The 24,888-nt window shown below is 43.2% G+C and overlaps 1 protein-coding gene across 1 annotated transcript in view; it reads right to left on the reverse strand.

Moving 5' to 3' along the window:
• LOC117546406 (ephrin type-A receptor 6-like) overlaps positions 1-24,888 on the reverse strand; it is a 97,857-nt gene that overhangs the window by 34,584 nt on the left and 38,385 nt on the right. The window contains exons 3-6 of the mRNA XM_034216626.1: positions 20,601-20,729; positions 19,881-20,030; positions 19,613-19,774; positions 19,283-19,511 (exon numbers count right to left, since the gene is read on the reverse strand). Of these exons, the coding sequence (XP_034072517.1) occupies positions 19,283-19,511; positions 19,613-19,774; positions 19,881-20,030; positions 20,601-20,729 (670 nt within the window). The remainder of the gene's footprint in view (positions 1-19,282; positions 19,512-19,612; positions 19,775-19,880; positions 20,031-20,600; positions 20,730-24,888) is intronic.

Genomic DNA, 24,888 nt, shown 5'->3' on the forward strand with positions numbered 1-24,888 from the left:
TATTTTCTTCCTCATTTTCTTAGTGACAGACCATATTACATACATCTTTTATTGTCTGATCAATTCTTGCCTCCATTGAGAAACATTACCACTCTAATCCTTTTGTTGATATTAGCCCTTTTTATTATACAGTGAAGAGTTTCATATACTGTTATGAATGGTGTCCAGCTGCTCCAGTGGATTATCCTGGTAAATAAAGTAGTTTAATTGAACTGCTGCTGGTACTTATATTCCTAAAATAATTGACATTCAGATTCAATATACCTGAGGCTAGACATTTGTAACAGTGCTATTTTCAATCGTATACCATCAACATTTCAGTTTTTCATTCAACTGATAATTCAATTCTGTGTAGAGACCTGTAGTGAACTATGTCACACCAGCAGCATGGAACATTATTTTTGATGAAATTCAAATTGGAATGTTTTGAATATATCTCCTTTTTGTCCATTTCCACTGAGACTTGACCTAACTGAGCTCGGACCTTCTTAGAAATAGCAAATCCTGTATGAGCGACTGGAAAGTAACTCATTTCTTGTTCCCAGCCATCTAAAATGATAGTACAATTTGATGACTGTCCAATATCTGAAAAAATAACTGTATGCAACAGGTGCACATACTTCAGTATAAAGATATTGATATAATGGATGAGATGAGGGTTTGACATGCAGACAGAAATCCTTGCCAAAATCACATTGCTGATTAGCTTGTAATGGGAGGAGTATATTTGTCAGCAAGATTCCAATTTTTGAGTCACCTCAATCACTTGGTTATTACTTTCTTCCAATGCTGAGCTCCTGCCAAAGGCTACAAACACACCGATTCATTTGAATTTCCAGCTGCTCCCCCCTCTCTGGTATTTGCTGGCAAAATCACCACCAAAAAGCAATTGCAATTCTAATTAGGGTTGCAAAGGGGCAGACATTTTCCGGTAAATTTCCGGAAAGTGTCCATGGGAAGTTAAGCTGGGGAATTGTGGAAATATTCGATGCAAAATTAAACAAAAAACATGACATTTCAACAGATTTTTAATTTTTTTTTTTTAAGTAGTACAGAACAAGTTTTAATTATTTTATTGAACAATTATTTGTTTCATTGAAGAACGAAAACAGGAATGTTGAGTTAAATATTACTCATCCCCCCCCAACCCCACTCATTAAAAAATGCACCCCCCCCCCCCCCCATCCAAAAATACCCACAAAGTCCCATTCAAAATGTTAAATGAAAAGATGTGGCTTCATTTGTCTTGTGCTTTGGGCTCAAAAGTGTGATCCAGTCTTCTCGAAATCATCTGTGCATGTGATCGAGGAATGCACAGTGCCTGTAGGGGGTGTGGTCTCAATAGCCATGCAGTGTGCTATGGCATGGATATTAAAGTGTACTTGAATGGCGTCTGTTTGTTTTAGTCAAGATTATGCTAAAATATACTTTCCCCAACTATATTTAAGTTCCCTACGAAGAGCCAACCTTCAATTTTGATAACTATAGGTTACTTACGTAACCCCAGTTCTCAAAGTAACATGAAGTGAGATGTCTCACTATGGGATGCGCCTCAACGTGTATGCAAACAGAAGCATCAATCTCATTACGCCAATCCTGATTGGCTGGTGATCTTGACGTCAACGTCAGGGAATCCACCCACCCTTTAAGTAGCTTGCGCTACGAAGCAGCGTCATTCAAAATAAGCACCTCTTCTCGCTTCGCCTTAGCAAGAAGGGCCGTCTGGTGAGACATCTCACTTCATGTTACTCTGAGAACTGGGGTTACGTAAGTAACCTATAGTTCTCATTCATAACACTCCGTTCGATGTCTCACTATGGGATATTGAAACTCCCGTATTGCTAGACATGCTTATCTCGAAAATCACCAAAACAACCAGAACTTAACAGGTAGAACCCTGTCTCAACACGGGGCCCAGCACTGCGCGGGCCACACTTGGAGCAGAGACATCTAGCCTGTAAAAGCGGACAAAAGTGAGCGGCGAGGACCAGCTCGCTGCTGCACAAATGTCTTGGATGGAAACACCCTTGAACAAAGCCCAGAATGTAGCCAGTCCACAAGTAGAATGAGCACGCAGGCCCGTTGGTGCCTGCAAACCCTGACTCGTATAAGCCAGAGCAATCGCTTCCACAATCCAGTGGGAGAGCCGTTGCCTGGTAACGGGCTTGCCCTTCTGAGGGTTAGCCCAGGATATAAAGAGTTGGTCATTACAACGAAACTCTTTTGACCTGTCCATATAGGTAATAATAGATTTAATTTGTTAGCGCTTTTACAGGTGCTCAAAGACGCTTTACAGATATAGTGAAGGGAAAAGAAAAGGAAGGAACAACAAATAAATATATAGTTAAAGTTGTAATGGCAATTTCCTTTTCCTATGTCCTATATATTTTTGCCGTTACTTTCACAGAAGGGTTGAAAAGTGATCCAGACGCAGACACAGATGATTTCCCGGTCCTTAGTTGTGGTTTATGATGATGTTTATTCGTCTTTACATACCAGGGTTAATTTAGCGTTCTAGTGATTCTATAAGCATCTGCCGGGCTGGTGGAATCGGTATGCTCTTCTCCTACTGTGTCCTCCCATCTCCTGTCACCTATGACCTCCTTATATACACCCGGTGCAGCTAAACCCCGCCACCCAGTGTTCATAAATAATATTGCACTATACATATAACTTAAATAAACTGACACACCAACATCACCCACAAAATGGCTCCTACACACCGGCCCCTAATTGGCTTTAGTATGAAAACAAAAACAATTACCAATAAATAATAAAGGAGCTATACAAATGGTGTGTATGTGTTAGCATGTAATTCTTAAATAATTTTTAGTTTATTTTCTTCTCCCTTATTTTAAGGGTCATCAGTCTTTGCTGTTCTTAGGTTGAAGCAGTAGTGTTGCCATCCCGTCCAGCGCTGAGAGAACCTGTGGGTTATATTTTCATCCAATTCCAAGCCTCTCCTTATAGGGCTCCTGCATTGATGAGTCAGTCACTTCTTCAGGTCTGTCACTTGGATTCAGCCGGTGCCCTGCTACCATAGCAGCAAAATCGCAGATGAGCTGCTCGGTAACGTGTTTGTTGTTAGGCAAGCTGGGATTTTCTTGTCTGAATGGCAAGTCTAGGCAGTAGTGTCCATCTGACATCTTCACTTTCTCGGCCACAGGCTTGGCTTCTTTCTCAGGCACTGCCTCAGATTTGTGTAACTCGACATCTGCTGTGAAGTCAGGCATGCTGTGACAGTAGTCTGAAGTCGGCTGGCTTTCAAAAGGCTCGTCTTCTGCCTCTTCATAGTAATCACCTGAATCCCGACCCTCATCTTCTTCTTCTTGGGGGGGCCTCAGTTTTGCCTTCAACATCCCTATCACTGTCTCCTTTGGCATCTGCTACAACATCGCCATCCTCTTTGGCGTCTGCTACAACATCGCCATCCTCTTTGGCGTCCGCTACAACATCGCCATCCTCTTTGGCGTCTGCTACAACATCTCCATCCTCTTTGGCGTCCGCTACAACATCGCCATCCTCTTTGGCGTCCGCTACAACATCGCCATCCTCTTTGGCGTCTGACATGTTTGCAGAGTGATTCATAATGTTCAGGAATTGTTTGTCTTCTCTGGACATTTCCTCTGTTTCCTTGCTTGTATTTTCCTTGAAATCATGCTTGTATTGTTTGACCAATAGCTCCTCTAGGTGTACCATGGCTATCCGATTAACAGCAGCAGCAGGGTGGCCATTAGCATCTCTGCTGTCGTTGCTTCCTTTTAGGGGACCATAGAAGACCCACCCCAGTAGAGTCTTTGCAGCGTACGGTCCTTCTCCTTGGCTATTGATCAGCTCCCAAGGTTCCAATACCTTAGGAGAATTTGTCCCAATGAGTAGGTCAATGCCAGAAGCAATTTCATTAATTTTGATGTCCTTTAAGTAAGGCCATTTTTCCAGATCTTCTTGTAGAGGAATATTGTGCTTGGAAACAGGCATGGTTTTATGTGTAAACACATCGGATAGTTGAAGGAAATTGTTTTCGTCCAGACTCAATATTTCCAAACCTGAGATATGATGACTAGACACAATCTTTCTCTGATTCATTGTCTTTAGGAGAATGTTAGTCCTTTGTCCTGTAAGGCTTAGCCTCCTCATTAAACTTTCTGAGCAAAAGGTGGATGAACTTCCATGGTCCAGAAATGCATAAGTTTGTAACACTTTGTCCCCTTTGTGGCTCTTTACTTGTACTGGTACAATGGAGAAGATGGAGTTTTCATCACCGGCCCCAATGTGACCACATGTATGAGGTGAGATGACACTATTACTTTCCATTGGCTTCCCATTCTGGTTTGTGTGTTCTGCTTCCTCTCTTTTGCCTTTTTGTTCAATGTGGAGTATTTCAGGATGACTTTGATTGCACACATAACATGTCAAACGACTGTGGCAGTGTTTGCTCATGTGTCCTATTTTTAGGCATCCAAAACACACCCCTTTTCCTTTCAAGAAGTCCATTCTTTCTCTGTGTGTTTTCTTCAGGATGTGTGGACACTGCTCCAATGAGTGACCACTTCTTCTGCAGAACAAACACAAATGTAGGGAGTTGTGGCTTGATGGAGGTATTTTCATTCCATTCGTTGTTACATGTTCTAGCACTGGTGTTCTTGGGCAGGTAATAATTGTTGCAAAACTACTTGCTCTTAGGCTTGGTTTTCCCTTTGAAAAGGTAGAGATAACAGTTTTGATAGCTGCAGTTGGTTTATCATCCTGGATGCTTCCAAACAGAGGATCTGACAGTATCTTCACTTGCCTCTCTATGAAGCTAACAAGGTCAGGAAATGTAGCTCGATGCCCACGCTCTTCCTGTAGCTGACATGCTCTATTCCTCCACTTGTCTCTGAATTTGTAGGGTAGTTTCTGAAGTATGTGTTTCATGTTTGAAACAACATTCATTTCATCCATATAGGTGAGATGTTCCATTGCAACAACCTCTTAGGAACAAAGAGAAGGCTTGCAGTGCTTTCACATCTTCGGCTTTGATCATTGTCCAGGTAAATGCTTTGTTCATGTATGCAGTGGCGATCTTATGTTCATTACCAAAGTGTTCTTTAAGCAGCTGTTTTGCCCTTTGATAACCTTGAGCTGGAGGCAGATGTTGGCAGCTGCGCACTAGGTCCTGTGGTTGTCCTCTAGTGTATTGCTCTAGGTAATGCAGGCAGTCACTTTCATCATTAGTTTTCCGCTCTACTCCTCTTTCAAATGCACGGATGAAAGCTTCAAACTGCAATGGGTCACAGTCATAAACAGGAATGTCTCTTGGAGGTAAAGTAGAAGTGAGATGTTGTTGAGCCAGCATAGCAGTGTTGTCATTTTGCCTCTGGATTAGGTTAAAGATGTCACCTTGATTACCATTGTTGATTACAGGTGGTGTGATGTCAACATGTCCCTGCACATGTGTCTGTATACTTTGTCTGGGAATAGAGGTTTGGGCTTGATGAGGCAAGAATTCAGTGGCCTGTACATTAAATCTTGCTGTAGGGTTTCTGTAGTAAGAGCTCATCCCATCTGATGCTCTAGAGGTGTGTCTTGATCCCATGCTGAGCATGTTTAGCCTGGCATTGGCTTCTGCCAGCTTAGTTTGTATATCCAGTTGTTCCTTTTTCCGTTTCACCTGTTCTTCCAACTGTTGTTGTTTCTGTTGTTCCAACTGTTGTTTCTGTTGTTCCAACTGTTGTTCCAACTGTTGTTCCTGTTGTTGTTTCTGGTGTTTTAATTGTTCCCCTTCTACATCAAGCTCATGTTGTTTGTTCAGTGCTGCCGCCCTTTCGATTAAAGCCGCCCTTTCTGCCTGGGCTTTAATTCGAGCAGAAGAGGTAGATGATGCGTGTGATGAACCAGGTTTGTATTTTGACTGAGGGTGTGATGCCTTTGAAATGCTGTCATCAGGTCCGATGTCATCTGAGCTGACACTTTGTTCTATGGTACTTCCCACAATAGAGTGTCTAATTGCCTGTCCACTCTCAGATAACCACACATTTGCATCTTGTATAAATCCATCAAATATATGCATCTTTTCTTGCAGCCACTGCCTTTGCTTCCCCATTTCTTCTTCAGGCAGTTGAAGGTCAGTTAATGATTTGTGATTTTCTTTTAGTTCATCACACAACTTCTTAAATTCAACCAGTTTCAACTGTATTTCCTTTGCATTGTCTTCTGAGCTCATAAGCTCTTTCAGTACTTCCATTAACTTCTTTACTTGTTTGTAACTGAAGTTTCTTGCTTTTTAGCAGTTTGCAATAAACAATTCCAATCCTTTGGCAGTGTGAGTGATAATCCTTTTTTCTCACAGATTGCAGTCCAACAGCGCCATCTTGTGACGTGACGTCAGATGTCACAGACATGATTAATGTTCACTGTCCCTTTAAGTTTCGTTCTCAGGAATTGTCCGTTAGCTGACAGCGCGCTGTTTCAAACAGCTGACAATGTCGCAGCACCACATCCATTTACTAAGCCATTGTCCAATACAGCTTAATATCTCTTTTACAATCTACTTATCACGCTGCACGGTGCACATACCCGGCCGCTTTCCCAGTCCTCTCTCCGCCTTTTCGGTCCTCGCAGGTGGGAACAATCTCCAGCTGATTGTGGCGTGCGCAGCTGATCCGTGATGAGAAGTCGATGGTGCAATAATCCAATTATTTGTTTTCCCCGAAAACGATCCTTAATCCAATTTGAAGTGAATCCAATTGTCCAGTTTCACTCAAAAGTACGATTCCACTTAATGTAATGGCAATTTCCTTTTCCTATGTCCTATATATTTTTGCCGTTACTTTCACAGAAGGGTTGAAAAGTGATCCAGACGCAGACACAAACAGATGATTTCCCGGTCCTTAGTTGTGGTTTATGATGATGTTTATTCGTCTTTACATACCAGGGTTAATTTAGCGTTCTAGTGATTCTATGAGCATCTGCCGGGCTGGTGGAATCGGTATGCTCTTCTCCTACTGTGTCCTCCCATCTCCTGTCACCTATGACCTCCTTATATACACCCGGTGCAGCTAAACCCCGCCACCCAGTGTTCATAAATAATATTGCACTATACATATAACTTAAATAAACTGACACACCAACATCACCCACAAAATGGCTCCTACAAAAGTTAAAGTCAAATAATACAAAAACAATCACAAATTAAAAGCCAGATTGAAGAGGTGAGTTTTTGTGAGTTTTTTGAAGGTGGTGAGGTCAGTGCAGTCTCTGATGGGTTGGGGGAGTGAGTTCCAGAGGGAGGGGGCAGCGACGGAGAAGGCTCTGTCCCCCCAGGTCCGGTGATTGGTGCGAGTGGGGATGGATAGGAGGTTGGCTTCTGATGAGCGGAGGCAGCGGGAAGGGGCGTGGTGGTGCAGCAGGTCTGTGAGGTAGGGGGGGGGGGGGGGGCTGATTGTTGAGGGCTTTGTGAGTAATCAGGAGGACTTTGAAGTTGATTCTTTGACGGACGGGAAGCCAGTGGAGGTTCTGGAGGACGGGAGTGATGTGGTCTCGGGAGCGGGTGTGGGTGAGGAGGCAGGCAGCAGAGTTCTGGATATGTTGGAGTTTATTGATTAGGTTGGATGGTATGCCGTAGAGCAGGGGTGGGGAACCTTTGTCCTCTCAAGGGCCATTTAAATTTTTTCAACATCCTCCGAGGGCCGTACAAATTATTGACCTCATCTTAAAAATACTAAAATCACAACCCATTTATTTCTTCTTTCTTTCGTGCTGTGCAAAGAAAAAGCAACCTCTTAATCCAGATATCTTACCATGACTCGCGCATGCACGTGCACGGTTGTGGCATGACCACCAAAACAGAAAGATGTCGACACAAGATGTGTGCAAATGTATTTAGTTTCCTATCCATGTGGACATGATTTAAGTGGGGGGGGGGGGGGGGGGCTAACCTCCTCTAGGGGGGTCCGAGGGGCATGCTCCCCCGGGAAGATTTTGTTTAAATGTTGAAGTTAAAAGCATCAATCTGGTGCACTTTGAGAGCAACATTAAGAGATCATCTCTCAACACCCATATGAAACAGACCTGTAAGCATATTTACTTTTTCTTTATGGATATTTTACAAATCACTCCCCTTTCAAACTGTATTCTTGTTTATTAATAACAACTTTTTTTTACGGTCATATAGTATTGTATACCTGTTTACTTTATTCTCTTATTTTTTTATAACTATAATGATCATATAAAGATGTGCCTTTACCTCACTGGTTGTAGAACAATATTCTTATATTCGTTAGCATAGCTAGCTAACCAGATGCTAATAACAACAAAGTTATTGACTGTATGATTAGTATGACAGATGAACAGATCGCCACTGGGCTTACAACTAAAGACACAGCCACGCAAAAACTGCGGCATGTGTACGGCTCCTTATCTGAAGTGCCGAGCCACGTTCTGGTGCTCTCTGTCAGAACTGCACCCCTGTCAGACGAGACATATACCACGTGATGACACGTTAGGCTTGTGTTGTGTTCATGGACCTTGGCCAGGAAAAACAGGCACTCACATGTTTAATTTTTTTGCGGTCTAGATTTCTTAATTTGTTTTATTTTTTGCGTGTGTTTATAAATTACCTCGAGGGCCGTACTAAATTGTCTCGCGGGCCGTATACGGCCCGGGGGCCGGAGGTTCCCCACCTCTGCCGTAGAGGATGCTATTGCAGTAGTCGAGTCGTGAAGTGATGAATGCATGAATCAGGGTTTCAGCAGCAGAGGAGGAGAGTGATGGGCAGAGACAGGCAATGTTTTTGAGGTGGAAAAAGGCGGTCCTGGTGATGTGATTTATGTGGTGGTTGAATTTGAGCTGACTGTATGCGTAAAGCACAAACTGGACACAGCAAATTCGGCCGCTGTTCCTCAGAGGAACACAGCGGCGGAGGACATGCCACAATGTCAATGGGGGTACATGAGCCAACCACCTTAGGTATAAAGGCAGGGTTGGGCTTCAGCAACACTCTCGTTTGCCCCGGGGCAAACTGAGTGCATGAAGGATGTACAGAGAGCGCATGAATGTCACTGACTCGCTTGGCAGATGCCAGAGCCAGTAATAGCACTGTCTTCAGTGACAGGTGTTTCATGTCAGCTTCATCCAGGGGATCAAATGGAGGTCGAGTGAGCCCATCTAAAACCACTGCCAAGTCCCATAAGGGCACCAGTGACCTGGAAACAGGGAGGAGCCTGCGAGCCCCTTTCATAAAACGGCAGACCAAGGGATGTTGGCTAGCCGCCTTTCCCTCAAAGCCCACATGGCATGCAGCAATAGCAGCCAGGTACACTTTGATCGTAGAGAAAGCTCTGTGTTTATCAATCAGGTCCTGTAGAAATGATAGAATCACCCCGACAGGACATTGAAAAGAGATGTGTCCTTTTTGAAGGCACCACTCCTCAAACACCCTCTACTTACAGTCATAGAGAGACCTGGTGGAGGAAGCTCTTGCACTCTGAATAGTGTTTATCACCTTCTGAGGGAGACCCACTGTATTCAGATTGTACCACTCACGGGCCAGGCCCATAGTGCCAAGCGCTCTGGGTGTGGGTGAAAGATCCCCCCCCCCCCCCGCCTGAGACAGTATGATATATTTCCGCCAGCCAGTACATTGCAGGCCAGTGCGGAGCTATCAGGATAAGTGTGTGGCGTTGTTCTCTCACTCTGGCCAGAGTTGGGGGTATCAGAGCCAGGGGTGGGAACGCATACAGAAGGACCTGAGGCCAAACGTGCGCGAGCGCGTCCACGCCTAACGGTGCGTTTAAATCGCGCATTGAAAAGAACAGCTGACATTGAGCGTTTTCTTTTGATGCGAACAGATCTACCGCGGCTCGGCCGTAACGCACCCACAGCTGACTCACAATTATTGGATGTAGAGTCCAGTCTATAGTGGTGCACCTCTGGACAGCAGATCTGCCCCGAGGTTCATCACTCCTGGTACGTGCGTCGCTCTCAGAGAGAGGAGACGTCCGCAGCTCCATAAAATCAGTTTGCGTGCCAGCATGTGTAACTGGAGAGAACGCAAACCCCCTTGGCGGTTTATATACGATATTGTGGTCGTGTTGTCTGTCCTCACGAGGACATGATGTCCTCTGAGAAAAGGCAGAAAGCGTTTCAGGGTGAGGAACACCGCTAAAAGCTCCAGATAATTTATGTGTGACCGTTGGAGGTCTGCTCCCGTCAGACATGCGTCTGTGGTGACCACCTTCCGCGATAGGACAGCACCCATAGGCACGCCCCGTATACTAGAAAAGTCGGGTGTAGCCAGTGGCGCAGTGCCATTACGCATTTCATAGTGACCATCACTCTCTGGGCGCCATGACGCGCGGGGTCCAATCTGAGGGCAGCTGCCCAGCGCTGAAACTCCCTCATGTGTAAGCGTCCCAGTCGGGCTGACGCCATGAGCCCCAACAACCGCAGACATGACCTGAAGAGAACATATTTGCGTGACTGGAAATGAGCGAGGCAAGCCCTGAAGGCTTTCACTCTCTCTGCTGACAAGCGGGCTGTAAAGGGCACCGAATTCAGGCGTAGGCCCAGGAAGAGTACATTCTGGGCTGGAGACAACATGCTCTTCTCTGTGTTTATTATGAAACCCAGGTCGAGCAGGTGTTTTACGAGGACATTCGTCTGCGTAATAGCCTCTTGCTCCGACTGTGCGAGAAGGAGCCAATCGTCCAGATAAGTTGCCAGGCGAATACCCTGTTGTCTTAACGGGGCTATCGCGGCTTCCGTACACCGTACAAACACTCGCGGGCTGAAAGACAGACCGAAGGGAAGTACTCTGTACTCGTAACAGACACCCTGAAAGGCGAACCTCAGATATTTCCTGTGTGGGTAATATACTGGGATATGGAAATACGCATCTTTCAGGTCGACTGATGTGAACCAGTCGTTTTGGCGCACGAGACGCAACAGAGATGTGTGAGTGAGCATTCTGAATTTGTATCTTTTGAGATATTTGTTCAGATCTCTCAAATCTAGTATAGGCCGAATTCCGTTCCCTCCCCGTTTGGGAACGAGGAAATACTTGGAATAAAAGCTGCTCTGACTCTGTTCGGCGGGGTATTATCGATATAGCCTTATTTTCTAGTAGCGAGAAAATCTCTTGCTCCAGAATATGGGCCGACTCTCCCCGGGCCTGTGAATACAGAATGCCCGAGAAGTGAGGGGGGGGGTGACAGCGAATTGGAGCCTGTAGCCCGTGTTACTGTCTTGAAAACCCAAGCAGAGTCTGTGAGCATCCTCCACTTTTCGCTTCTCAAAGCGAGCGGAGATGTCACAGCTCTGTCGTCTGCCCTCAGTGTCTCTATTTGTTGTGTTATGGGGCCCTCTAGTGTCTGAACACGGTGGTACCCCAGGTTGACAACCCCGGCTGACACTGCGCATGCGCGTGGCGGTGGTGCCTTCAAAATCCCGTCTATTGTCCGCCTTTTGAGAGAGGCCGTAGCCGCTCTCAAAAGAGGGGCAGACGACAGACTGTTTATTGTTTTTCTTTTCATTTTTATTGACTGCGCCCTTGGCTTGAAGCCTGGAAACGACAGTGGAAAATGATTTATTCTGAAACAACAATGATGACATGTGTTTGTGTGACTTAAACAGGCAGCGGAACTTGCTGTCTTCAATGTTAAGTCCATTTCCCTGATGGCGCGAACTTGAGGATGACGTTCTGGCATCACTCGAGGCGGCGGGAAGATGGGGGCATGGTGGCACCCCGAAAACACATGAGCATCTAACACTGGAACGTGCTCTGGAGCTGGGGAATAGGGAACTTCCAGCTCCTTCATCGAGGAGAGGAGAGGAGGCTGTCAGGCCGCCCGCTTCTTCTTCCTCGCCTGGTGGCTGAAAACCTGGGCCAGCTGCGCCTGAGCGGCAGCTGCCGGAACCGGAGATTTTCTTGGCCAGCTCCCCCTTGCCTCGTGCCTGGGCTGGGGACCCGGGACGGGCTGCGGTCTCTGCTGCTTCGGTATCTTGAACCGGGCAGGACGTGAGACAGCTTGAGTGAAGGCCTGCCGCGGGACAATTGAAGGTGGCTGCTGGAGCCTTCGGGGGAGACAGAGCTGGAGAGCCTCGTCTCCCTTCCTTTTTGACTCGCATCTCAGCTGCATTGAAGCTAGAGCGGAGCCAAATATGCCCTCGGGAACAATAGGCATGTCCAGAACATCCTCTTTTTCCCGGTCTGGAAGGTTCGTCAGGTTGAGCCACCTGGCTCTCTCCTGTACCACCATAATTCCCAGTGCTTTGCCTGTGACTTGGACTGCACAGCGCTGCACACGCAGGCAAATGTCCGTGATCGCTGCGATCTCGTCCCACACGGCAGGCTCAGGTTTGCTCGACATGTCTTCGCAGAGCTCCGCCTGGTAGGCGGTCAGCAGCGAGGAGACGTTGAGTGCCCTGGCGGACAAAGCTGCAGCTTTATAGGCCCGTTCGGTCATCGCTGACTGGAACCGGTCTGTCTTTGCCGGTAGCATGGGGTTCCTGCTCGGTGTCGAAGCCAGCCTCGGTTGGAGGTGGGCTGCCACCAGCGGTTCCATGAGCGGCATGTGGAGCAGGCTGAGCCTCTCCATACCGTCACAGTCCAGGGAGGAGGCACCCTGGATTGGGGCCTTGTTGCTAAAGGGGCGGTCTCTCCACGAGACCGACACCTCGTCCTACATCTCCGGAAAGACTGGAAGGAGCTGCCTCTTCGTCCTCGCTGCTTGGGGCAAGTTCTTCCCCTCGTAGCAAGATCTGGAGGTCTCCTTGGCCACTTCAGGCCATGGGATGTCCAGCCTGGACGCAACGCGTTGACACACAGCCCGCAAGTCCATACTTAGGACGGGCGAAGCTGGTGTGCTCTCGCCCGGGGGAGCGGACATCGCTCCCGGCTTTGCAGCCTGAGCCGATGAAACGAAGATGTCATCCTCATCCGAGTCAGGAGGAACTCAGAGCTATCCTCTTCGTCCTCCATATAGTCCAACTCCAGGACATCCTCCGCGGGTGGAACCGTGGTGAGGTTCAGTTGGGAGCCCCAGCTTGACACAGTGCGGGGCTCCGCTCTCGCGGCTCTTGCCGCCACCGGGTCCCAGTCTGACACAGCGCGGGGCTCAATCTCTGCGGCGGACGCCACCATGTCTTGATTGCCGGCCGGCGAATCAGCGGACATGAGGGGGTCCCGTCCCGACAAGCTAGCTTGGCATGCTAACCGTTGGCGGAGGCTCTTAATGGTGAAGCGGGTACAATGCCCGCACAAGCCGGGGTTATCGATAGCTTCCCGGGCGTATTCCAGCCCTAGGCAGGACGAACAGACCTGGTGTTAGTCTGTGCCTGAAATCTTAAACCCGCAGCCGCATAGCCGAGCCTCCGAGTCCCTGACTCCTCTGGTGTGAGGGAGAGAAGGGTCCATCTTCGTTCGCCGGGGTGTCGGCGTGGAGTGGACGCGCTAGTAACAGGTACGTTAAATCCAACCTTGCCGTTAGTCCGAAAGGAAAAAAGGCGACGGTGTAGATTTTATTCTTTAAAGAATATTAACTGGTGTGTTAATACCTTTTTTTTTTTTTATCTCTGTCTCCTCTGGTGTGAGAGAGAAAAGAGAACGTCTTCTTTACCGTGGTGTCGGTGTGGAGGGAAGAAAAAACTAGCAACAGGTATGTTACTAGCTTGAAGAAAAAAATCAAACCTTACCGTTATTTCGACAGAAAGAAACGGCGATGCAGATTACAATATTAACTGGTGTGTTAATATTGCTCAGTCTTCTTGCAAAGCAAAAAATTAACCGGCAAGCGCCCGTCAACCGAATGTTAGCTTTGGGTTCAGTCTGTGGACCGTTAAGCTAGCCCGGTTACTGATAATTCGAGATGTGCTCTGAAGCGAGAAGAGGTGTTTGAATGACGCTGCGTCGTAGCACAAGCTACTTAAAGGGTGGCTGGATTCCCTGACGTTGACGTCAAGATCTCCAGCCAATCAGGATTGGCGTAATGAGATTGAATCTTCTGTTTGCATACGCGTTGAGGCGCATCCCATAGTAAGACATTGAACGGAGTGTTATGAATGAGAACTCCCAGTTTATTCCCATAAATTCCTGTTAATTCCCATGGAAAGTTTCCATCTTTAAAAATTCAAAGGTTTGAAAACGCCTCTGACACATATGCACACACACTGGCGGGAATTGATTTCTCATTTGTACTCTATCAGTCTCAGTTCTTTGGCTTTTTTGCCATGAACACATTCTTATTCATGAAAGGAACACAAAATACACTTTTCCATTCAGATCTAATCACTGTACCAGTGATGTTCATGTGGTGAAGTGCTGGGAATATATAAGTGGGTCCCAGATAAGATGTCTAATTGTTGACAAAACAAGTCAGTGTAAACTATCAAAAAGTCAAAAAGTGATCCTTTCATCTACAGTGGTTATTGGAATAAAACCACATAATTGAAATGCTAAGGAAATACATTATCTTCTTTTTGTTTAAAGATTTACTATAGGTGCCATAACGCTACTTAGCCCAAGTTCATTATTTGTATTATTATTATTTGTTTACGTCACTTGTATTTGTTTGTTGAGCACTTCCGGTAATTGTCACATGGGTGTGGTTTGGTTATATAAGTCATATGAGTGTGGATGACAGAGGGTGAGCTTGTGCTGTCATTTTTTCTGTTGACCGTTTTGTCCATAGTTACTATGTTTGATTTTGATTTTGTTTATTAAATATCGTAAAACTATCTTGCTTCAGTATAGACTTTCTCTTCGAAAACGCGTCACAGTTTATAGCCAAGTTTAGCCTCTCGGCGACTCAAACGTAACTGGAAATTGAGCTGCCACATTTACTTTGATTCATAAAAAAGATCAGGATTATTAGTTTTAATTATGTTTTATAAGCTACTTAAAGAGGTAGGGTCAAGGAGTTAAACAGGTCTTAATTCCCTCCATTATCCATTTTAATATCCATTTATGTGAAAACATCTTCAAAAAAATTGGCTTGCTTAAGGTTCTCTGCTAAAACGACCTTTTACAAGGTAACATTTAGCCCATTCCTTTTCAACGTATCAAGTTATTGACTAATTGTTGCAGGCTTAAATACCATCACAGTTTTTTTATCGATGAGACTTTCACAATTTCTAGCACAATGTCTTAATTCTATAGTATATGGTATGGCATCATAGCTTCTCTTAGATTTGTTTGTAATCCTTAGCAGTATTAGACACTGTAGTTTCATACAGGTAGAGTAACTAAAGTTTTACTCTAATAAACATACATTGTAGTTTTTCTGGCCATTAAGGTGCAAGCTAGCAACTGATATACAGTAGAGCTATAGATGTCATCTGAAGCAATTTACTCACTACCTCTTTATTGGTGTTCACCAAATACAAAGGGAATAATTGAAAAATGACTCTCACTTTTTAGTGCAAGTTCAATAACAGGTTGCTTACTTACTGATGTGGTGTTGAAAAGTGGGTTTTGGTGTGTTTTTTGCTGAAAATAAAACAATGAGCCGGAAGATAATGCACATCTTTGTAGAGCTGATGGAAGCTGCAGAGTAGGGTGCTAATTCTCTGTGGGTATACATCATTGCAAGTGGTCTCTTTTCTAATAACATCATAATAAGATCCATGGAAATATTAATATTTGAGAGTATTACAAATACCTTGCAATGATCTCTAGGTTATGCAGCATGCTTGAGATTTGAGTTTCAAAAGATAACCTTCAGGGGTTCAGTCAAAGGAAGCTCATCCCCTTCACATTTTCAGTAAAGTAATGTTGTGCCTACTAAGAGAATTTGAGTTGTTTGGGTGTGTAGAGTTGGACGTTTTTTTTCTTGCCTTTACGTTGTCAGAAACAGATGGATCCAGAGACTATGTTTACCCTGGACTCTGAGCTTTGATATGCAGATGGGAAGTTCACAGAGAATGAGTGATGCTCTAGTCTGGTAGATCTGCGTTAGAGGCCACAGTAAACACAGTCTGCAAATGGACAGAAGAGGTTGAAGCTCTCCCATACAACTGAACTTATTTCCTATTCAACTTTACCTCAATTCAAGGTCACAAGTGTTTTTTTTCTTTTCCTGCCTGATCAGTCCTGTGTCTTAAGACAGCAGAGGTCATCAGTTAGCAAGCTAAGTTTTGTTAAATTCTGGAGGACTCGCACGGATAGATCATGGAGAAAAGAGCAAATGGAGAATACTAATTGACATTCTTGTTTGATTAAAAAAAAATGTAATTTAACTAGCTTCCTCACTTCATGGTGCAATAAGAGAAACATGTTTGTGTTTGTATCAACCTAATGAAAAACACAGGAGGTGTTAACAAAAAGCAATACAAAAGGTTTTGCTAAAACCTTAAAAATATGTTTTCTTTATTGTGTAACCACTTAGCCAACTGATGGGTTTTTGTTCTTGTCTGCAAATGTATTCCGATTCAAATGGAATTCAAAAGGACGTCTCTATTAGCTTCTGCAATAATTCACTGCCTCCTTTTTAAATATGGTGTGACGAAAGGATGTGGAACAAATAACATTAGCTCTATGATGTTGCCTTATCTAGGTCATGATATAACCAACCTATCTCTGAGTAATCCTCTTGTGGCTGACACTGAATGAAAGGAATGGAATAATAAAGCACTCGATTGAGATGTCAAAACAGTCTGGCAGAATGCTATCGGGGGGGAAAGCAGGGTTTCATAAGCGCTGATACCTTTGTTTAGGCAGCTGGGAGGGAAAGAACGACGTGTTGGTGCAGAGCTCTGCTTATATTTGGGAGCGCTGGGGTTTTCCCTGTTCTCTCTCTCTCTCTCACTTTCTCTTTCTCCATGCTGCCTCTCAGACAGCTTTGATCACAGCACCCTTTGAAGCAGTGTTCCAAAATGAAAAAGCAGAAGTCACCTAAAGTTCATGCCTAAACTTCCTGCAACTACTTGCAAAGTGCACATCTTCATCACAGCTCAAGCCCTGCAAGACCTATGGAAATGATTGATACAAATAGTCCGTTATTTATTAAAGCCATCAATCATTCTTTTCAAGACCATAATGTGTTGTTACTATTGATACACTCTTGCAATCTCATGTTAATGAGTTCAAAGATGCCATTTGAGATTGCAAAGCAGATAAAAGTCGATAAATGCTAACTGACATTTCAGAATTAGACTAAAACTCCTGTATAGTGTAACCATGGAGCACAGCAGTATCCCTGGTTTTATTTACCCCAGATGCAACAACCGTATTTCAGAGACGGGGGACTCAAAAAGGAATAGCCGTTTTGGGAAATATACTTGTTTTTTCAGACACAGTAATGTCATATGTTCATATCCAGTGTAGAGATAACTCTTGGAAAGATTTAGAACACAATGGGAACAACCTTTATATCTCTGTCAAAATTAAGTATGTAGCTTAGGCTTTATAAAAGTTTTATAATTTGTTATTTACATGCTGTTGACATTGGACACGTAGTAATGTGTAAGTTATTTGTTATCATTACAGAGACTATTCTTTTGAATAACTGGATGCAACAACCAAGGTCACTGTGTACAACTCAAAACACTCTTCAGCATTCCCATGAAGGAATCTGAACATAGCACAGTTTGGCAGCTGCCGGTTCCTAAGTTATGATGTGAACTCTGTATTTTATCTTTAATGTAGTTGAATACATGTATTATTTGACCTAAGAACATATTATATCCATAGACTGTTTATGCTTATATCACAATGTATATCAATATTGCTATGTCAATAGAAGCTTTTGACAACTTGGGTTTGTAACTTAGATGAACATGTAGAACACATCTTAATAGATAGACACACGCACATTGCTTTCTAGTGCCAAGTGGGTTACTGCTACATGAGTTACTGACCCATTCAATGTAGCGGCTGCCAAGATCCCCTAGACACTGTTGCTACAGTACAATCGAGAGAAGCTCCAGTTAGCCAAAGGGGAGGAACGGTTAGAATAAAGATGTAGGGCATGTACACGGCACACAGTGATGGTGCTGCTGTCAGTAATCTTTGGTGACAGGCTTCTGTGTTGTTTAAATACATATCTGAGATGGATGAGGGAGGAAAGGGATAAATAAGAAGCATGCAAAAGAGGAGAAGATAAAAAGAAAAACTACCCCCGCGGAGCAAATGTTGGAGATCTTACAGCGTGGCCTACATATCAGCTTTACTAATGACTGTTGGAGATCTCTCTGTACTAACCTGAGTAACCACATCACCACAGGGGTACTACATGAATTTCACCCTAGCCAGCTGCGAGCTCTGTAAATCTACAAATGTAGCAAGGCGCTAAAGGTGTCCTGCAATTGTAATCATGCAGCGTGGCACCATTAGCACCTGCCTTAATTACAACAGTCAGTTCGAGCTTCATTAATGAATGCCAGGGTTGGCGGAGTTAAAAGAATATACTAGGTGTGAGCTAAATTAGCTGTGAAACTAACAAATGAAGGCAATTAGCCAGCTAGCCTCCAGTCTGTCTGCACAGTCTAATTGAGAAACCAGGCCAAAATCTATTTCTGGAAAAACTTTTTCTTAATCGGTTTCCCTAACAATCGGCCACATTTAAGAAATGCTACAAGTAATTACAAACAAAGAAAAAAAAACTTTTAAAGAAAGCATTTATCAAAGTTGTTGATTGATTGTTTATGTAAATGTTATGCAAGTGGATGTTTGCATTTATCTACGACATCATGTCATTTATCAAGACAGATTAAAATGTAACAGCAGACATAAAAGCAACAAACCTAAAACAGTTTGTTATTACAGGAAGTTTGAACCAAATAATTGATAGAGTCCAGAGCGTTTGATATCAAAGCAGAAGTAATTATTTTTAAATGTCATTAAATCCTTGGTGACTCCAATAATCTCTTCCTATTATATACGATCCCATAGGAGAAGAGGTTGGTGATGAGAGACAGCAAAAGTGAGACTTAAAAGGGAAGGATGAAAATAGAGCAAATAAAGGGACTTGGAGGAGAAAGAAGGGCGGGGTGTAAGTGAAGCGTAAACAAAGTGGACATGAGAGGAGAGAAGATGATGGGGGGAGGTGGAGCTGTGAGGAGAGATGTGGATGGAGAGGATCAGAGAAGGATGCAGGATCTTAGAAAGAGAGGAGGGAGTTGCAGTTCTGTAAACTCAAACGCCTGCAGTTGACTGGAGAGGCCCTAGAGATCTGATAATGTAATCCAAGGCCTTTTCCTCTCTTACCTTCTCCCCATTTCTCTATCTCTATCTGATTGTTCTCTGTATATTTAGTTTAAGTACACAGTTGGTGTTCTGTGCTAAATGTAACACAAACACATGTCTTACCTTTGCAGTAGCCTTCTATCTCCTCGTGGCCGATACTACACACACAGCGGCCCAGGGGTACCAGCCAGTCTCCGTCAGCACCACAGTACAGTTTGGGTGTGTCTCTCTCTTCTGCATTCTCCACACAAGCACCCCTAACCTCCACCAGAGAGGAGGAGTCCATATGTGGCACTGTGTCAGGAAACGCTGCCAGGTTCCTTAAAGTCGATGGGCAGCGTTTGTAGAACACCTTTATGTAAAAGGAAGTTAAAGTGAGCTGCCTGTCTTAATAAAAACAAATAGATTTTGTAGTTCATGCAAATATCAGTTGTTCCACATCAGTTCACTGACCTTAACAGACACGAGAGCAATACACGCTCCCACGTCCTGGAAGGCTAAGTAAAAGCCCCTCTGGGTCACCGGGCCCACCTCCCTGACCTCAGTGTTGAGGCGAAGAACACGGTCGCCAAGATCCGTCTGTGTAAAACTCTCATCTGCCGCTATAGTGTCCACCTTAAAGCCAACAAGAAACAAGCAAACTTCATTATACTTACTGATTAATACCATTAGCCCAACGGAACACTATTTTTCATAATACAGTATGGCTCCAATAGCCAACCTTGGCATAGTCATTAGGCCTGAAGCGAGTCCCTCCAGAGAGCTGCTCTTCTGTCTGCAGGTAGAACAGGTTGAAGGTTTCCTTACAGGTGCCAGACACCCAAGGGATGGAGTTACAGTCTCTCAAGGTGAAACGCAGCTCCACATACACCTGAGTTAAAATATTTTAAAAGCAAGCTCATTACACATAAGGAACACAGGGCTATTTCACATTTTGTAGTCAGCTCTACATAGCCAGAGCAATTACCAGCTTTTTGTTTACATATTATACAAAAATCAAGTGAATCAGATAAATGAATTTCATAATATTAAATAAGTAAACAATAATCAATACTAAAAAAGGACAGCCTATGAATGTTCATCAGATAAAATGTGTGAACAGTCTTTGAAAAACTGACTTGGTGGGATCAAACTATGAATACTTCTGGGGCTTTTGATACAGCTCTGTTTCAGACTTAATGAGCAGTACTCCACGTAATGAGTAGGAAGACATCTTGCTCTTGATCTTTGATTTCTTATGAACTGTTCTGTATTGAAATTCTTCGCATATTAAGTTCATATTTTTTCTTACAGCCCTGACATTTATTTGTCTTATAAGATAGCATTTGCTCCAGTTAATTTGACACTTTCCCAACCTTAAGATAATGTCCCACCAAGCCGTGCTTCAACACTACTTCATTTGATTTAAATGTCTGAAGAAATGCTGCAATGTTGTCCAGACCCTCTGTGCAGCCTGCCTCTGGATCCATCCCGACCGCAGCCAGTTGTTCTGGTTTGGCTCCATTACGTGACAGACCTGGAAGGTGTGAATCGGTCTGTTCTGCTCATCCATCTCTGTGATGGCGTCCCACTGAAGAGATAAGGGAAGAAATTACTGTATGGATACATTTGACATAAAGCAATCTTAATAAATCTATCCACCACTCTCAACATGGCTTCTAAAAATAGACAATCTAGACAGTTTATTTCGCTAGTATATTTGCTAAATAGTTCTTGCCGGGCATGTATGCAATAATAAGAATGTCCAATAACTTAATGCCATCATACTTTTTGATCACATGGGTAAACTGACCCTTTAAGACACCAGTAATTTTTTAGTTGGTGATTAATTATCTGTCTTTAGGGCTGTTCTATAAAATGGACAACCTGTGCATTTCGTATTTCATGTAGTGAAGCCTAATTTCTATAGAAACATGATGTTTGACAGGCACCATGTTAGTCTCACCAATGTTTTCCTTGTGTTGCATCAGCCCGACTCTTTCATTTGTCTGCTTCACTTTAACGGTTGGATGATCACAGCTTCAAAGCTCAAACGTATATTTACTGAACCTCTTTCTCACAACTGTCACAACAAATGGACGACTGGGATTGTGTAAGTTACACAGCTCGAAAAAGTGATATCTCAATAACTGGATAACACTACACAATGTTTCTAAGTGTTTACATTGCCTTCATTTACATCTATTTTATTGAAAACGTATAGATAATGCATTTTTTTAACAATACTCGAGTTAATAATATGAACAAAGCAAATTTAAACACTGCAAGTGCACTGCCATGCATATATTGGTTGTGATTTAATATAATTTCAGTACAATTTAAGCTGGGGTTGAAGGTATATTTTGGCATCACTGGGAAAAAATGACAAAAGAAAAACCTTTCAATAAATCTAATAATGTGGTAACTTTTTGGGAAATGCTGCAGCTGTGAGCATTTGGCTATGACGTGCAGAAGGCTAGATTATTATAGAAGAAAATACTTTTTTCACACCAACTCAACACTCTGAACAGGTCAGCAGTAAGTATTTATCTTGATAGCCCACAGAGAGCGGTTTGCCCACCCCAGATGAGATTCATTTCAACACAAAATGGTCCACTCATAAACAACTCCAAAACTTTCATGGCCATATTTATCATTAAAGTTACAAAGAGAATATGCACTTAACAACACTGTGCTTAATAATATATCCAAGCTAAAAAAGAACAAACTGAATAATGTATTCCTCCATTGGCCTGTCTCCATATGTTTTCTGTTACATGGAATAAACTAGTGAAAAAGAGAGCAAATTCTAGAAAGATACAATGTCATCGTCCTTTACCTTACCTCTTGACATGGATCACTCAAACTTGCATAATGGATTATGGGATACTGAGTTATGTTCAAGACTAGGGTTGTCATTGTGGGCAATAACACACTTTTGGGAAACCCTCAAAATAAAAGGGTCCTTTCAGCCTATTGCAAAGGTTTTGGTCTGGAAATCTTTATGTCTATGTTACTGTAGGATCAATCCCCTAAATGTGGACAGAAATACTAAATACTAAAATGGTGTCTGTTACGGCTGCTGCCCTCCTGGTCCTCTTAACTGTGTTAATGTTTGTTGCATGTAAATGAGCTATGTGATTGCCCTGTCGTGATTGGCTGCCATCTCCTGGTCCGCCCGCTGAAGATTGTGATTGGAGCACGCCGGGCCCGACGCACTCCAATCGCAGCGCACAGCCGGCGCACACCTGCTGGAGACGACTACAAAGCCTGGGGACAATCATCACTCTGGAGGCTCTGTTGAGTGAACAGATGCCTCTCGCTACTTGCTCTTCGTTCTGTGGTTAAATTGTGTGGTCTGTGTTTGGTAGTGTGATATGATTAGATGTGACTATGTGATTAGAGTATCTGAGTCTCTACGTTGACGGTAGTTGTTTAGTTTAGCGGTGTTTTTTTACAGCCTCCTTTCTTTAGTTAGTACCACTTTGACAGTGAGGGTTTTAGTTACTATTTAGTTTCTTATCTATTTCTTTGTATGTAAACAGGCTCCCTTTTTAGAGTCCTCCGTTTGTTTGGTTGTTTATGTAAACTTGCGCCCTTGTGGCCACTTTGTTTGTTTCAGGCTGCCTGCCTGCCATTTTGTTTGACCCTGGTATAATAAAGCCATTTAGAATTATTACCAATTCCAATCTGGTGTATGTTGCTTTCCTCTTCCCCTAGTCGGGACGTAACAGTGTCACTATCCAATATGTCTCCCAGTGTTCTCCGAGAGGCAAGACACTGAAGCCTCTTCCACAATCATTTCCAGGAGTGGACTGGAAGGAGGACCTGAGAAAGCATAAATAGCTAAATGGAAAGCACTCTGCAACTGCTTATTGATTTCACTCTCTACCTTGTTGGTACCTACATTATGTAATTCTGTATCTGAGTGATATCTATAAAATGGGCTGTTCAATAGAACATTTGCAAGTCACTGCTCGAATGTGCTATGCATACAATTCAATTTTAGAATGCACATGGTGTTGCTGCTAAGTCCTTAATGAACATCTTAAATATGTTTAACAAAGGACCCGATGAAGGTAGATGACAGAATTAAGTAGTAGAGGAAGTGAAACTGAGGTAGAGTGTTCTCTAATATGAATTATTAAAAACATGTTAACCTTGACTGGAGCGTAGTAATTAATCTAATATTAATCAAGCTATCTAGATTAGCTCTATGTGACGCCTACAGGCTAAATAATGAATCAATCATAATCACATCCTCTTTCGTTTGAGACTCTAGCCATACAATAATGCTACGTCGTGCCTTTTGAAGTCACGTAATCAAATATCATTGCCATGGCAACAAATGAGCAAAATCAAAAACTGGAGGAAACACCTTGGTATAGAATTCAGTTATATGTTCATACAATAAGCTTTATTATAATGTAACTAGGTTCAGATATGTAAACATTAGCATAATGTTATAACTCTATTTGTTGTATTATTAGCATTTAACTCCTCTTGGTTTTTCTTTGAGGGGTTTTAGTTAAAGTTGTGGCTCAAGTTTGCAGTTTGAGACAGACAAATCAAACAGGTGTCTTCCAAAGTTTCTTTTAGTACAACATGTTCCCTTTGTATTACCATCCCTCCACTGCATTGCAGCAGACTAACACTACCTGGGGAAACAAAAATTGAATTTTGTATTAGACAGGCTGCAACTTACGAAGATACCAAAGGCCCATTTGATTTGATGAACTTTAGGATGCATTTTGCTCTGAATGAGAGTGAGACCAGTGGATTTTGTTCCCCTAGTACATAGGAACATGTTCCGAGAGATGTCTTTATCGCCAGTAAGAGCAGGAGAACTGTTTACAGGACACAGGAACTGATTTGTGTTCAGGTGGGCATTTGGCAACTAAGGTATAAAGGAAGGTGGGGAGAAAGAGTGGATGACTTGCAGCAAAGTGACATTCATCTTCATGGAACTTGGATATCTGTAGCAATTTCTTTGGCAATAGATCTGTTAGTTGAGATATTTCTGTCTTGACCAAAGTGTTTGACTGACTGAGAGAAATACATTACAATCCTTAGTAACACTAGCATGACTGAAAATCTCAAATGTAATGATCATGCCAGTCAGCCTGTTACTGCTGAAACTCCCTACAAGTGTATCAAAGTGGAAATGCTGTAGAAGTTATAGAAAGGAATTGATAGTTCAAGCAAGACTCACGCACTTGAGAGGAGTTTCTGTAACATATACTCTGTCATTTTAGTGCCCTCCTTAGAGACCAGAAACAGAAACTCAGTATCTTTCAGTAAAGCAGGCTTTCTGGTTTGCATAAGATCAGCATTAAGTAATTGAAGTTCCATTATGCATACAAACAACCGAAAATGGTAATTTGTCACTTTGTGTGCCTCTGTGTTCTAAAATGCCCCCTTGGGATGTGGCATGGTTCAGAGCAGACAAAACAAATGCAGACCTCGATTTTGAAAGATGAGCTGCAGCCCACGTGCTCTGAGGCAATCAGATATGCACCTACTAATCACTTTGCCTATTATCCCCAAGCCTAGCAGACTGTAGCAGGCAGAAAACAGGTTTTGAGAACAAGGTGTTTAATTAATTAATGTATTGAACTTACAATAATATTGTGATTTGAGAGTACAGTACAAGTTTTTTTAAATCTGGCAGGTAAAAAAAGTTATTAGTTTACTTTGTTTGGAGTCTGACTGAGACGAATTACTAATGAAAACTAGAAAATGCATTTCCT

This window comes from Gymnodraco acuticeps, unplaced genomic scaffold (genome assembly GCF_902827175.1).
Source record: "Gymnodraco acuticeps unplaced genomic scaffold, fGymAcu1.1, whole genome shotgun sequence".
In the NCBI taxonomy this organism is placed as follows: domain Eukaryota; kingdom Metazoa; phylum Chordata; class Actinopteri; order Perciformes; family Bathydraconidae; genus Gymnodraco; species Gymnodraco acuticeps.